Source organism: Homalodisca vitripennis, chromosome X (assembly GCF_021130785.1).
Source record: "Homalodisca vitripennis isolate AUS2020 chromosome X, UT_GWSS_2.1, whole genome shotgun sequence".
In the NCBI taxonomy this organism is placed as follows: domain Eukaryota; kingdom Metazoa; phylum Arthropoda; class Insecta; order Hemiptera; family Cicadellidae; genus Homalodisca; species Homalodisca vitripennis.
The window spans coordinates 56,624,264-56,639,947 of NC_060215.1; the positions used below are offsets into that span (position 1 = coordinate 56,624,264).

The 15,684-nt window shown below is 30.0% G+C and overlaps 1 protein-coding gene across 1 annotated transcript; it reads left to right on the top strand.

Moving 5' to 3' along the window:
- Nucleotides 1-4,102: 4,102 nt before the first annotated feature.
- On the top strand, nucleotides 4,103-14,960 carry LOC124369020 (inositol oxygenase). Its single transcript, XM_046826682.1, has 7 exons — nucleotides 4,103-4,264; nucleotides 8,708-8,882; nucleotides 9,961-10,169; nucleotides 10,735-10,871; nucleotides 12,006-12,140; nucleotides 14,516-14,611; nucleotides 14,760-14,960. Exons 1-7 carry the CDS (start codon nucleotides 4,241-4,243, stop codon nucleotides 14,866-14,868), a joined length of 885 nt encoding a protein of 294 aa, XP_046682638.1. The 5' UTR covers nucleotides 4,103-4,240; the 3' UTR covers nucleotides 14,869-14,960.
- Nucleotides 14,961-15,684: the final 724 nt, after the last annotated feature.

A 15,684-nucleotide genomic window follows, 5' to 3' on the forward strand; every position in this document is an offset into this window, starting at 1 on the left:
ACTTATTGCAAATATCCAATATTCACCAACTAAAGTCCATAAATATCTGTATTTAGTTCACATCCATAAAAAGTCTTGATACCAAATTTGATCCCCTCAAGGCCTGTAAAATTGTGTAGAACTTGACTTATGTACATGTATAGAAGTTTTTGCACACTTCACATGAAATGTACCATAAAGAAATCAAAGTTAATAAATAAATAATAGAACCTTTTGTGGAAGTGCAGTGTTGTTTTTATGGTGTAAAAGTCATAAAATTATTATTGTTTCATTAACTATTTCTGCTCTATATTTATGTAGATATATGTCATATTTTTAAAGCATTGTAACATAAACATATAGCAAGCAGTTATTAAATAATTATTTACTACTAAATAATGGTGTACCATTTAAAATTATGAAAACAAAAACAAACTGAAGTGTTTATTATTTTCACTGTTAACAGTGACAAACAATTTAAGATGGATTATATACACTTAGATAAGCCAAGATATAGGAAATGCAAAAAGTTATCACCTTGGCTTCATGAAAACAAATGCCTTATCAACATCAATAGTTTAATACCTTTCTTCAAGGTTGTAGTAATATACAAGATCAGATATCACATATTATCATGAATTCTTAGAATTTTTATAATGTTATGCAAGAGTAAAATAAACACCTATTTGTATAAAATATAATTTATGTATATAATATAAGATTTTAAAAAATTTGAATAATAACGTTGGTGCTAAATACTCAGGAAAGTGTTAGGAAGTTTATCCAATGGATGGCAACATCTTTGTGGCCAATTGTATTTCTCTGTTTACTTTTAATGTTCAATTAATTTTAATTTTGAAAACTGATTTGTAAACTAGATAGTACTAAAATTTAAAATCGGTTGAACCGTTCAATGAGAATCCCATTCTTTCATCTTTTCCAGTAATTATCTCATGCTAGCTATGTGTCATTGCCACATCCCAACATCCTCTATTCTCGCATAGCACAACGTAAGTACTTCAAAGTGTGGTCGGTTGTTTCATCACTTTCATTCCATACCTGGCCGAGACCCGGGAAACTAAATTATTTATTACATAAATACTTTGCTTTGGCAGTTAAAACATAGCATACTAACTTTAAAAATCTAAGAAAACTATTAAACTTCATTAGTAAATGATAATGTATTTACTGACAATGTTATTTAAACTTCGGCAGCATATTGTTATTAATACATTATTAATGGAAACTAATTAAAAAATATGATTAAAAATTAGACAAACAAATAAAACTGTGTTTTTTTCATATTTGTGTCTTTTTGTTTGTAACAGTGAATATGTTTGAACAAAAGTTCGTTGTTTTTGTTCCAACAATAGCCAGCACTTGTTTGTCTTTTGTCTCAAATTATTTAATGCTTCATACCAAACAGCTTTGGAAATTCTGATCTAATAGAATATTAATTCATAGCGACCAATTACTTCAATTGTAATTATATTTGTAGTACATATAAGGTTATCAACCAGTAAACAATGTCAAATAATAAGTATTGCATGTTGAAATGAATATTCAAATAAAAAATTTATTTATTAGCTACATTCACTTCACATGAACTGTGTTACTATAGTTATTAGCTGTGGTAGTGAACATTATGATAATGACATGATTGGCTCTCTAATATACACATTATGACTGATGGTATTCAGATTGAGTGCCGAAATCATTAAAGAAAAAAAACGTTTTGACTTAAGTTAGTTTTTATGTTGACAATTTCATTTTCGAATCTAGAGTATCCTAAATATATTGTAGGTTAAAGAAAAGTTGGGATAGAAGGCATTTTTGGTCCAAATACTACGTAGTTCCTTGCATAATACTAAAAAAAAGTTTGAATCACTATATACTGTAATGTAAAAAAGAATGATTTTTTAAAGATATTGATATTAATAGTTCATCTATAAATGTGCAAAAAATTCAACAGCAGTTATAACATAACAAAGAAAAAGGGAATATGGAATTTTATGCATATGGATTAAAAAATATTGTAATTGAAGAAGGTAAGTTCCAAATGATTTTAAACCTTCCATTCAAACCCAAATTGGTATCAATGTTAACTTAATTAAATTGAAATTTACTCCTTATGTTCTGGCTTTAACAAAATTTTTATTTTTGTGTAAGGCTCTGAAAATGATTGTTTGCCTTAAATGTCATCTTGAGAATTCAAATCTGTCACATTCAATAATCTTTTTATTATCAGTTTAATTAAATACAAGGTAGAAGTACACCAGATCACAAGTCACATACAGGCAGCACAAAATTCTGAGGTCATGGGCATCATCTCCATGAAATTCTGTGAAATATGGCACCAATATGATTTATCCAATTGTAGGAAAAGTACCTTGACCTGTCACCAAAAAGTACTAAAGATTACCTGCAATCACACCAGGAGGACTACTGTCCCCCCACTTTTTGAAGACAATAGACATATCCTTTACCTTGCAAAATTATAAACATCCACTGTAAGAAAGGATATGTACCAATCCTAATCCTAGTCTTATCCTTATGTGTAATCTTAGCTATGAAGAAATTTATTTCATGCAAATTTCAAGCCCATAGCTGAATTAGTTCTAAACAACTCTGTACTCAACTAATACTCTCTGTACTCAGCTAATACTCAGCCAAATCCCATGAATGGATATGCGACATTATCAAACTTGATCTTGCTTATTAAGAAAAGTCTCATCTTAACTTAAAGCCTAACATGCAGCAAAATCAGTAGACAAATATACACCATCATTGAACTCCTCGATCTTGTCTATGGGGAAGTGAAGGTTCACACAAAATTTCAAGTCAATAAATCAATTAATTTGTTCTTAAGATATCCTATGGATGACAGACAGGAAAAGGAACAGAAGAGGAGTTTTTCCAACCTCTATGAGTAATAATAAAATATGCAATAGTCTATATAAAGTCTTTAACTCAAACCACTGTCGAGATATATTGAGGATAGACAACATTTGCCAATACTCAGCCAAAACCCATGGAGTGACATGTACCATTATTGAACTCGATGATGCCTATTTAGAAATTAAGCTGTATGCAAAATTTCATGTATATGGCTCACTTTGTTCTCAAGATGTCCTGCAGAGAGAAGAGAATTCTTGCCAGCCTCCAGAGTTATAAGCTTAGCTAATATTCAGGCAATAAATTGAAATACTGCATGGTCTTTTGACTGGGTTGAAATTAAAAGCATTAAAATAAAATTAATGTCTTACTTTACAGTTGTTTCATGATTGGCAGAGTATCTTGAAACAACCATAATTCAGTTTTTGTCTTTGAGGTTTTGAATTATTATTGTGTATATAATTACCAAAAAAAAACATTAAAAAAATAGCCCAATAACAATAGGGCAATTTGAGTATATATATATATATATATATATATATATATATATATATATATATATATATATATATATATATATATATATAGTTTTTAATGTTTAAGTAATTAGTTACTTTTAATGTTCAAAATAATCAAATTTCTAAATAGCAATCTTTACTGGTTTTATGGTTGGTTCTACTTTACCACTGTAATTGCAATTGTAGGATAGCAAAAAAATGAAAGGACTCAAATTATTACTAATTTAGGTTAGTGAGAGCCTAGAAATAATGTACATATAGTGTGCCGATTGTATGACTGAGTTGAACATAAGACCTCTTAACTGTAAGAGGTCAATAGCAATTCCTCCAGTTTTTCTACTAAGAAACCAAATAAATTATTATTTTGTAAGAAGCAGTGTAATTAAACCTTGAAAAAAAAATGTGTAAGCCTTTGGAGTCAATGTACGTGAGGTAGAGTAATAACAGCAGTTGTGATTGCTCATATTATGAGTCACACTTTATTACGGCTATATGCTTTGTGTAAAGATCCATCTGGTTAGTCATTCACTTTGATGTACAGATTTATGTCGTTTTCACTAGTTTAACGGGTGATTAAATTTTCACTAGTCTAACGGATGATTCTTAATCATCATTGACCTTAGCAAACAGGTTTATTCAGCATATAAGATAACATTTACATAAGAGATAGAGTAAGTGGGATTAGTTTGTTTATGTTTATCTAATCTTTTGTGCAGAACAATGAGTTGAGCTGAGCTCTTGATGTTACTCGTTGGATTTGTCTGTATATATAAGTATATAAGATTGCTCTGAAGGTTGTTGTTGTGGAATACACAAATACAGTAACTTGTATTTACGCCAAGACAACAATGCGAGTGCTCAACAATGTTGTGGTATGTAGGCTACAATGAAATAGACTATATTAAATGGCAAGGATGCCTCTTGTAAACAAAAGTATTTTTTTTACAAATAAGCTAATGTAACTTATGATATTATTTTGATATGCTAGTTTATTATATGAATTAAATTAAAGAAACAAAAATAAAAGTTCTGTAGCTTATTATCATCAGTGAAATAACGTGTGATTTTAATTTAATTTAATATTTTAAGCTGTTTATATTTTGCTTTTTTTCTATAAATGAGTTCTTTTAACAACATATGAAATACAAAATGGATATAATAAGCAATTCGTAGTAGAAACAAAGTTATCTTTACCAAGAGGGTAAAATGCCCAAAAATGTGAAAATAATATTTATTTTGGTACTCAACTAAATGTTGTTGCTTATGTATACATGTATACAATTTAAGGTAAATGCTAAACTCCCTCACTCACATTGTACTCACTTACAAATTACTTATACAAACTTGAAAGATGTCATACCCCATTAAAAAGTAACATTTAATGAATGAATAAAATGGGAAATTGTCCCAATTTCAAAATTTCAAAGGAAATTTAGAATTCAAAACTTCCTCCCCATGTTATACTTAAAGGAATACCTATTCTTTCTAAGAAAATCTTATGTTAAGTTGATTTAGAAAAACTACAGCAACCTCCAATTCTGCATGCACCGAATAAGGATCAATACAATAATTATTATGTAATGATAACAATAGTTCATTATACAGTATTATGTGCAAATATTGAATAAAGATATTTTGATTTGACTTGACATGAAAGAATTTAAAAAAATGGCAATTACAGAGGTATAAATATTTCCTTATGTGTTTCTAATGATGGATCCAATATTGTTTAAGCACCTGATGATGAGGTTAAATCTAGACATTATACAAATTTTAGCCCTTTTAGTGTAATCCACCAGAAAACACCTTGGACTTTAATTTAAAGGTTTTTATATGAAATTAAAAATTGCTTTATTGAGAGACAAAGTAAGGACCAAATAATTCTCTCTACCACTTAACTTCAGGTTTTGGGGGTAAAAGAACCCAAAATAGGTACTTCATATGGGTATATGGAAAAATGTAAAACTGCAATAAAAACTGAAAATGTGATCATATATACACACAATTAGATATAAAATTGCTTTGGCATATGTTGTGATCAATAATAAATTTAATTGACGTTTTGCTATATCTCTTACAAGTAAGCCACAAAATTTCCTAAAAGTCAACACTTCAAATATTTGTGTACCTACAATATTAGATAAACTAAAAAAGAATATATACTGTTGTTTCTCATATGTTTTACCCATAACACAATGTCCAAGTTGTTATACTCACCAATTTGTTTCAAGAAATTCTTCTTTTAATAAATGGATACATTTATACAATATAATACAGGTTTCTCATGAATTATGACATTCTAGCCTGTTCAAAAGAAGAATTTAATAAATACATAGTAAAAATAAAAAAGCCACATGATGGTATAATAATTTCACTTTACTTGTGAAAAGAATAAAACACTGACTTTCTAGCCAATTATGTGATTTAATAAACTCTTCATTTCAGATGGCAGAGTTCAAGACAGACTAAAATTCTTTGTGATAACACGAATTAAAAAAGAGAATGAAAGCCCAGCTAGAAAATATTGACCTGTTACAGTGTTCACAGCCTTTCAGAAATACTTGAAACCATAGCTCTCAATTAATTATTTTGCAAATCTCAACTTGTTTGATAACACATTTTTTGTAGAAATTATAGTACAGTAGAAATACTAGCTTCTTAATAAATGAAGTTTTTTAAGACTTGGGCAGGTTGTGGACAACAGCTGATGTGTTCTGTGATTTATCTAAGGCTTTTGATTGTGTAAGGCAAATTTTTCAAGAAATTAGAATGTTATGGTGTTAAATCTAATTGCCTGGGTTGGTTTAAATCCTATTTATTACATCAAAAAACACCACACAACATTTTAAATATAAAATATGAATTTATATTGAGGTCTGTAGATAGTTGAGTACTGCAGGGATCTATCATAGGGCCAACACTGTTCTTGTTTTATGTTAATGATCTGCAAATGATTACCGATAAAAGTTTGATTCTTTATGCAGATGATACGGCAGCAATAATTTTAAAATATATTGATACAATTGATTTGTAAAGAAAACTATTATCACTGATTTTCAAACTGATCATCAGTTTAATGCTAATGGCCTCTTTTTAAACAGCTCAAAATCTTAAATAGTATAATTTTAAACAGCCCAAAACAACTATATTCTCCCTGAAATTATATTTGTAGATAATTTGGCAAGTGCATAAAAAGTTTTACATTTTTAGAAATTAATTAGATAAAAATATTAATTTGAAATATCTTATAGAAAAAGGAGAAAATAACATGAATTCATTGATCATGAATTAATCTTGTAGAACATTGTCAGCTTTTTAGGTAACAATAACTGTCTAATATGGATAGATGTTCTTTTTGTAATGAATTATGACATTTCGGCATGAGCTCCATCCTGCAGGATTGATTCCAATTTTATATTGCAAAAGCACTTGAGAATTGTAACAAAATTAAACTAGAAAGCATCATATTAAAGTCTGCTCAAAGAATTGAACTCTGCCTCTTTATTCATATAAGATGTATACTCATAAAACATTCCAGAGTACAACATTGTGTATCATAATTACCATACTGTACATAAAAAATAGGTTTCTATGTACAGTTCGTAGAACTAAGTTGTTTAAACCAAGCCTGTTGACAACCGAGTTGTTTGACTGAGAAAACATATTAGAGAATGATTTTCTATTTGATCCTGGTTTCTGACTTTGTACAATATGGTTATCTAATAGTACAGTATGGTAACTTGTTAAAGTAATGCTTTATTAATTTTTAAGGTAATTTTAGGAACTATGACATAATGAACTGATTTGTGTGAATGTACTGATTTTAAAATGTATTATTGTATGTAACTTTAGGGTAGATACTTTAAATATGTAATTACAGGTTTACTGCAGAATATTACTGTAAACAAAGTAAACGTGACTATAAATTGTGGTTATGAATACTGTGGTCAACAATCTACTTCCTGGTTAACTTCACTATTTTATGAACTTAGTTCCCTGGCAAACCTAGCCACTAACTCCCAAATTTTGATAACCCCGTAATTTAGCTAACTGGAAGCCTGAGCTCTCAAAAAGCCAAGTGCTAGTTGTCTTTATATACAATCCGTTTCAAGATCTTTAAAATGTAGTTTACCTGACAAAACATATTTGTTCATAAAACTTATATTAGAAATATCTGTAAATTTGTAAAATTATCTTTATGATTTATTTACTTGTACAATTCTTATAAACAACAATCATACTATAGATTTATAACACGTGCCATTTATATTAAGATTGTTTAAATTACTCAAGTAATAAGTCTGAATAACAAGTTAATGTCAGTAAAGATATAGAAACTTTTATATCAATCATAGTTATGAAAGATACAGTCTATTTTCAGTCTGTAACATAAGGTAAATAAAAGGAACAGGATATAATACACTTGCACCTGTCCTATACGTAATGAGACCATTTTGCTGAAGTATTTTTGTGTGAAGATAAGAAAATCACTGTTTATTGAAAAAGTGTCTCAAAATTTAACTTAGCTCGAGTTAAACTCTTATTCAAGGATTTAAATGAGTTTGTGTGCTGGTTCTTCTGTGGATACGCTGGTGTAATAATAACAGCAATATTCTTAATTGCTTCAAAATTTTACAAATTATTAACTATCAACAATGTTAACCTTAAAACATTATGCAAATTCAAATCAATTGTTCAAAAGAAAGATGAACAAAGGAATATAAACAATATATTTATTTGCATTTATTAAAAAAGGTTGGATAAAAGCCATATATGACATTATAGAGTTGAACTTGGAAAATTCAAAGATTTAAATTAGAAAATTGAGATAATTCAAACTGTTTTTGTTCCCTTGACATTCCCATATAATAGTAATAGTTGAATACTCCCATATGAAGTTTGAACAGTTCTAAATCTTTAATAATTCAAAACTTATGTTAGTCACCTGAACTTTGAATTATCCAAGTTCCACTGTAGTTTAAAAGTGCTTAACTAAATGATCAAAATGATTATCTTTAAAGAAACAATTATATGGCTACTTAATATTTTTTCACTAAGCCTACGAGAATAATTTGGTGTTTTATTTTAAGACTAATTATTTATGTATTTAGAAAGGTTATTTCTGATAGCCTTTATGGGGATGATTAAAAGTACATAATTAAAGAAACGAAAAGTTTATAGTTTTTATCAAGGTTTAAATCTACTTAAAATATAGATTTAAATCAAAATTCTCCAATTAAACATATTAGGCGTTCATCTTTTCCTCATGGGTGTATTACGAAATGATCAAGTCAGTAATCTCTTGTGTTTTACAGACAACGCCCAGGGTAATGGACCCTTCAGAGTTGATGAGGCCTGAAGTGAAGTTTGCAGATAAAGAAATCGGGGCCTTCAGAGATTATAGTATTGATGAGAATGATCCAATCAAGGAGCGAGTACGTCTTACATATCTTCAGATGCACACAAACCAGACTGTGGAATTCGTCAAAGGTGACATATGTGTAGTACTTGACCACCACATTGACATTGTTATTTTTTTATAAAAATCACCCTATTATTAATTTTAATTTTAGCCTGCTAGTCTCCCAATACATTTCAAAATTTTTAAACAATTTAAAGGGTTGCATTTGAATATTCACTTTTACTAGAATCTTTTTTTTACTAGAGTTACAGTTCAGTTATCTAATTGGAATATTGATAAAATGTTAACAAAACTGTAAATTAATAAAACATTTAATACGTTTTCTTCACATTCTAAGTTTACTAATGAGTTGCAAAGAAATGCAAATGTTTAATAAAAATAAAATATATTATTTCAGAGTGAAGATTATTGAAACCTACATTATGTAAACACAACTACAATTAATGTGATTGTTAAACAAAAGTCAAGCTTAGATGCAGGCTTTGAGAATGTGTAGTGCTTGCACATACATTCAGGAATCATTGTTTAAAATCTATTTAGAGTATTAGAAGGAATAAATGAATTTTTATAAAAACTAAAAGAATGTTTTTAGCACCTATAAACCTTAAATACATCAAGTTAAGCTTATTAGTAGGAATTAGTTATGTTATACTTCATTCATCTGACATTTAAGTTGGAACTACAGTACCTAACTTCAATAAAGTTATTTCAAATATAATTAATAATTTTAATAAATTATAAATAGCAGGTTTGTTAAGATGTGACACAAACGTGTCACAAAACATTGAGTATATTGTATTCAGGAAATTATTAAAATTGAATCCATAATTCATACAAAATTGAAATGAATTTTTGGGTTGTTTTGTAATTCTATTTTCTTATTTTTTGATTTAAATGAGTATTGATTATATTACTCCACAACAACACTGTTTCAGAAAATGAAAGCTTTAAGGAGTTATCTTATGGATATTGTATGTTATGTTATTGTCTATATATAAGAATATATATATATATATATATATATATATATATATATATATATATAGAATATCTATAAGAATAAAACGTTTGACAGCTAAGGGCAAATTAAATATTGAGATGGGGGTACCTGTACCACAGTCAATGAAGGTTAAACACCTGTTGCAGATCGCAGGGACCACTGGCTTCAGTTCAACACTTTCAAGGGAAATATCATGGACACTCTGGTGAAACTGAATGAACTAGTGGACGAGAGTGACCCAGACACAGACATCCCCAATATTGTACATGCATTCCAGACGGCAGAGCGCATCCGTGTAGACTATCCAGATCAAGACTGGTTCCACCTCACTGGCCTCATTCATGATCTTGGGAAGGTCAGTGTTTATCTGAGGCTCATTTATATATATGTAATATAGATTTAGTTAATTTTACTTTGATGACCGTATATCTAGCTAGATCTGCCTATGTTCCATCGAACATTATTGTCTATAAACAATAAAGATAGAAAAATAAATTGTCAAATATTTTTTAGATTCTATGCCCATTGCACAAAAAGTGATTATTTTACCTCTACAAATAGTTATCTTAATAATCAAGCATTAGAGTATATAGAGTACAGTCGCCCTGGGTGCCAATTTGGTAAGAGAATGTTTTTTACAAAGAAAGAGTTGCGGTGCACTCTGTTCAGCATTTCTACCATGTCACAAGCTCTCAACTGTATCTCTGCAGCCTGTACCAGATCTTAAGACACCTCCTGCAGAATATAGAGGATATGCTATTCCTAGTCATCCATGAGGTTGACCAAATTTTAAGATAAAAACAACTCTTACTATTCCCAGATTAGATCAACTAGACAAGTACTAAAGAATCCGAAGATTAACACTCCTTAGAAATGTACAATTTTGAAATAATTCCTAACATACGGAATAAATGTTACAGGTGATGGCTTTCTATGATGAGCCTCAATGGGCTGTGGTAGGAGACACATTTCCCGTGGGATGTGCTTGGGCAGACTCCATTGTCTACCGTGACACAAGTTTCAAAGACAACCCTGATGGAGACAATTCAAACTACAAGTAAGAATGTTTACTTTCTGTACTTTGCTGCTCAAAGAAGTCATCAGTATAATTTGATACTGGAGGACGTTTCTGTTTTAGTTACGTATTCTGCAAACACATATTGTTTTATTTTATTGCAAATTTAATAGTGTTTTAGTATAACACAAAAATCTGAAACCCAGACTAAACCGTATAGATTTTTAAAACATGATTAATTGTTTGCAAATACCATTGGCCTAATTGAATTCCAATATTTTAGTGGTCTTCAATATACGCCAGTTATTTATTTTTAATCTAATAATACTGCTATTAGAGAACCAATTATACATGTGATTACGTTGCTAAATATGAATATGTTAACACTTTTTATTGGTAGTACCCAAATTTAATCCAGACCAATTTGTTAAACGTTTTTCAAGTTTCAAATTTAGATTCTACTGCCATGTAGCAGTATTAGTCATTCATAGCATTATCTTGTTTCAGAACTGGTTATTAGTCAAGACCAGAAAGTAAGTTATTCTTACTGTATTTATTTTTCATCCATAGTGCATCCCAAGAACATTTTGGAACAGGATTTAATAAAACGTTAGATCTGGTTTTGAACAAAAATTGTACATATCTTATTAAATAATTTTGTCATCTTTTTCAATCACATCCTAATCAATTCAGGTCAAGGGAAATAATCTGATCTAGATCTTGATCAATTTGAATCAAGATTACACATGTTTATTGCAGTGAATCAAGTCTGAATGATTCAACCCGATCTAACTTGCCCATGTGGGAAGGGGGAAGATATGCTTAGAAAATTGTTAACAATATTATTTTCCAAGAAGCATAACTAAGGGTAGTTCATAAAGTGTGAGTCCTGAAGGAACAAACTTTGTTCAGGGATGAAGGGAGAAGTATCAAGTCTTTGACATTGTTCTTTGCAGTTTGTAGTTCAGGGCATTTTCTGTTATAAAAACTGCCTATGCTATGAAACAAATATACTTGTAATACACAAGAGGAACTTGAGTTTTAAGTAGTACTTTTCCCAGTCAATCAATGTTTGTTCATAGTTGCCACTTCATAACAACCTTATAAATCATATTTTATAATAAATTTCAATTTCTAATACAAACTCCAATGGTTATATGGGTAAATATATTACAGCACAAAGTACGGCATATACAAGCCCAAATGTGGCCTGGAAAATGTTCTTATGTCCTGGGGCCATGACGAGTACCTCTACCAGATATTGAAGCACAACAACAGCAAGTTGCCTGAAGAAGCTCTGTACATGATCAGGTAAATATCTTTGTGAACAAACAATTTTGTCTATAAATCTAAATAGTCTTGTATCATATAATGACATATTTTAGCAAAGTTAAATTGTCACAATGTTACAACAGATTAAAAAAAGTTAAATTAAAGAGATCCAAATTGTAGACTGAGAAATCGTATTAAAGTTTTCACTAGATATTTTATTCCACCGGTAAACCTGCCATGGAAAATTCTAGTTGTGATTCCCCCAAGTGCTTGGGCACTTTTCCAGTAGGCAACACAGGATCAACTTTGCAACTTAGTGTCAATGGCCTCTTTTTCAGACAAGGCAAACCACTTATTCTTCAGTGACAAACTGCTCCAAAGTACAACCAGCATCAGCTAAAGCTGTAGCTACTTTGTTTTAGGGGGGTTTGTTCCAGTAGGCTTGATTCAATTCAGCATAGCCCAGGGCCATACTCAGCTTTGGCAAGCCCCAGAAAAAATAATCGGCCGGGTCCTGGTAAAATTGTCCGAAATAAACGGTCTGAGTATGGGCCTGCTCCCCCCCCCTCCCATCCAAGGAAATTTGTAATACTTATGAGTATGCTCTTGCTGTTTTTATGATGCACTGGATTCAAACTGTTCCTCATCCACAAAGCTTCATTTATATCAAATCACAAAAAACATGTAAATAATTTTATTCAGGGCTAGGCATTAATACTTATTTCTCAGAAGGTAAACAACAATCATTGGATTGCTTTAATAATATCTAGGAAGTTTTATACAATATTGGAGGAGAAACAAAGTTTTAAGTTTGGATAAGGGAGGTTTTGGAATAAAAGCAGCTTGGAAGCTGGTTTTGAACAACCACAGCTAGATGAAGATTCTTTTGGAATACTCAAGGTTACAAATTAAACAAAATAATTTTGTTTCTTTATTGGTTGTTTATTTAATTACAACAAAGATTGTTTACATTATAATTAATCACCTAGAGAAAATTTTACCATTAATCTCTAAAGATAAAGCCTTACAGATACTATTATTAAACTAATGTATGTGGGGCATTCAGCAGTAGCCAGGCTCTTGAAGCTTAGATTGAAATTTTAGTTAAATATATCTCTAAAATAAATGTATTAACTTATTTTCTGAGGCTTTTTCAATCCTAACTTATCCAAGTTTTCTAATCTAATTGATCGCTAGACAATACTGCCTAGTACTTTTACTCCGAGTGTAATGAGATTCCAAGAATAGTAATTTACTAATAAACTCTGTAACTCTTTGTTTCCTGTTTTCATAAGTTTCGACCTAGTGTTTACCTCCTCCTTTCTTCTTGTAGAATTTTCCCAGATTGCATGTTTTCTTTGCATAGGTGTTGCAGGCGACTTTTGCCTATTTCCAAAATTGACATTAATGCTACATTGCACATATGAATATTACTATTTCTTGTTTTTATATAATATTTTGTTTAAATGGTGTGCCACAGAATAAAAATGTCTTGCTCAGTTTTTTTTTTTTTTTACTAGGTGAGTTGAAAGCCTGATGAAACCTTCTTATATTTGGCATAGAAACATTTTGACATTTAAGTTTACTTCCTTTATTTTAAACACACACTGGCTATTTGGGTAAGCTCTTGGCTTTGTACCTACAACAAGAACAAACAAAACAGTTTGTTTTTCAAATCAAGTCGTACAATACTTATTTGGTGGACCCTATCTTAATCACTATTAAGGTATATTAATTATTAACAGTTCTGTATTTACTAACAACTAGGAGTAGTTAGTTATATATTAACAATAAAAAGATATTAAGGCAACTTAAAAATGGGTTTATAGGTTATGTTGAGTTACTTAGCTTCCTTCAATTTATTATTTTTCCAGGTATTCTTGATCACTTTTTTTCTTGGCTTCTCTTGGTTAGTTTTAACTACCAGATCATTGTTTATTTTTAATTTAAATGGTTTATATTAACAGTTCAATTGAACTGTGGACACAACAACGCAGTACAACCACAAGGTTACTCAGTCTCCTAAAAATCATGTACTTATTTTTAATATATGGTTGGTAGGTACATCGATACTGCCAACTGCTGTTTAATGGAATTCTTTTCATTATTTTGATGATAGATATGATTCCACTATCTCATCAAAAGAAATGTCTGTTATAAACAAGACAACTCTCAATAAAAAAAGTACAAAGGCCTTTATTTTGTCCTGTCACATATTTCTCAGGTGATAAAACTTCTCTTTGTTTCTATGTGTTCAAAACTTTCCCTCTTTTGTTGTTACTAAGGTCATTAGATCTAGTAAGGTAGTTATTAGTTTCTATACTCTTTACGATGGTTCAAAATCCTTCATATCATATTAATGAGAAACACAATATTTTGTAAATCCATGAATATATCAATAATTTGTGCTACAGATTTCATTCATTCTACCCATGGCACACTGGTGGAGACTATGACTACTTGTGCAATGAGAAGGATTTGGAGATGAAAAAGCACGTACAAACCTTTAAGTAAGTTTTAACTTTTCAAAAATTTTACATAATTGTCTACTTTTTTAATTTGGTCTTTAGCATTTCAAAGAGATTGGTTTGAATACCACATTTTATATGATATAAATCACTTGGAGATTGATTAACAGAGGTTAATGGACTGTTTCAGCAAATATGATCTGTACACAAAGAGCACAAAGGTTCCTGACATCGAAGCTCTAAAGCCCTACTACCAGTCTCTAATTGACAAGTATATCCCTGGACTCCTGGAATGGTAGTTTTTGTCATCATTCTTGAAACTTTTTTATACTATAAGTTCCTGCTATTACAATGTCATAACTTTCAATAAATATTCAAAGTGATTATTTCATTTGTCCCCATTTAACTTACAGAAAACGCATGTACAGGTCTGTGCAGTTATAAACAGGAGTGGTTATAAATTTATTTCTAGAATAAAATAATTAAAACAATTTCCAGCCATTAAATTTCTTTAATTAAATATGCCATTGTAATTTACTCAATAAACCTTGAGTGTGATCTGCCACCACATCTTCTGCATTAAACATCAGTCATCTTAAAATTGTCTCTATAGGCAAGAACCAATTTGGACTTTATCAGAACACAACCTAGCTTTTCATGAAATCGATAGAGGATTTTTTCCTAAAATAGGAATAGATCATTAACCACTTTAATTGTAATAGGAATTGTAATGTAAGGATAACAAAAGGGATAACAATTGGTACATTTATTCACAGATCATATTTGTTTGACTTGACACACTTCACCAGACAAGTAAATAATTTAGTTACATCACAAACAAACTAAACTTGGTAACTTTCAATGTCTTTATCTGGTTGGCTGATGATTAGATAACTATAATTCATGTATCTGTTAAGTTACAAAATATTACTTGAAAACATTTACCACTTGGTAGTTTTAGCCATGTTGCTACCTTCCCTGTTTATTCCCACCAAAATTACCACGCAGACGATCTATTCCGTTTTAAGGAAAATTCTTCTATCGTTTCATGAAGAGCTAGGTCAAGTTCTTATAAGTGCAATTCAGCTCTATTTTACTGCAGGATTACATTTATA

What these genes read in the sequence shown, in the direction of transcription:
- LOC124369020 (XM_046826682.1), top strand. Translation starts at nt 4,241, where the DNA reads ATGCGAGTGCTCAACAATGTTGTG. An exon ending in GACTGTGGAATTCGTCAAAG is followed by an intron (nt 8,883 to 9,960) that starts GTGACATATGTG and finishes CACCTGTTGCAG; the next exon opens with ATCGCAGGGACCACTGGCTT. An exon ending in AAGCACGTACAAACCTTTAA is followed by an intron (nt 14,612 to 14,759) that starts GTAAGTTTTAAC and finishes GGACTGTTTCAG; the next exon opens with CAAATATGATCTGTACACAA.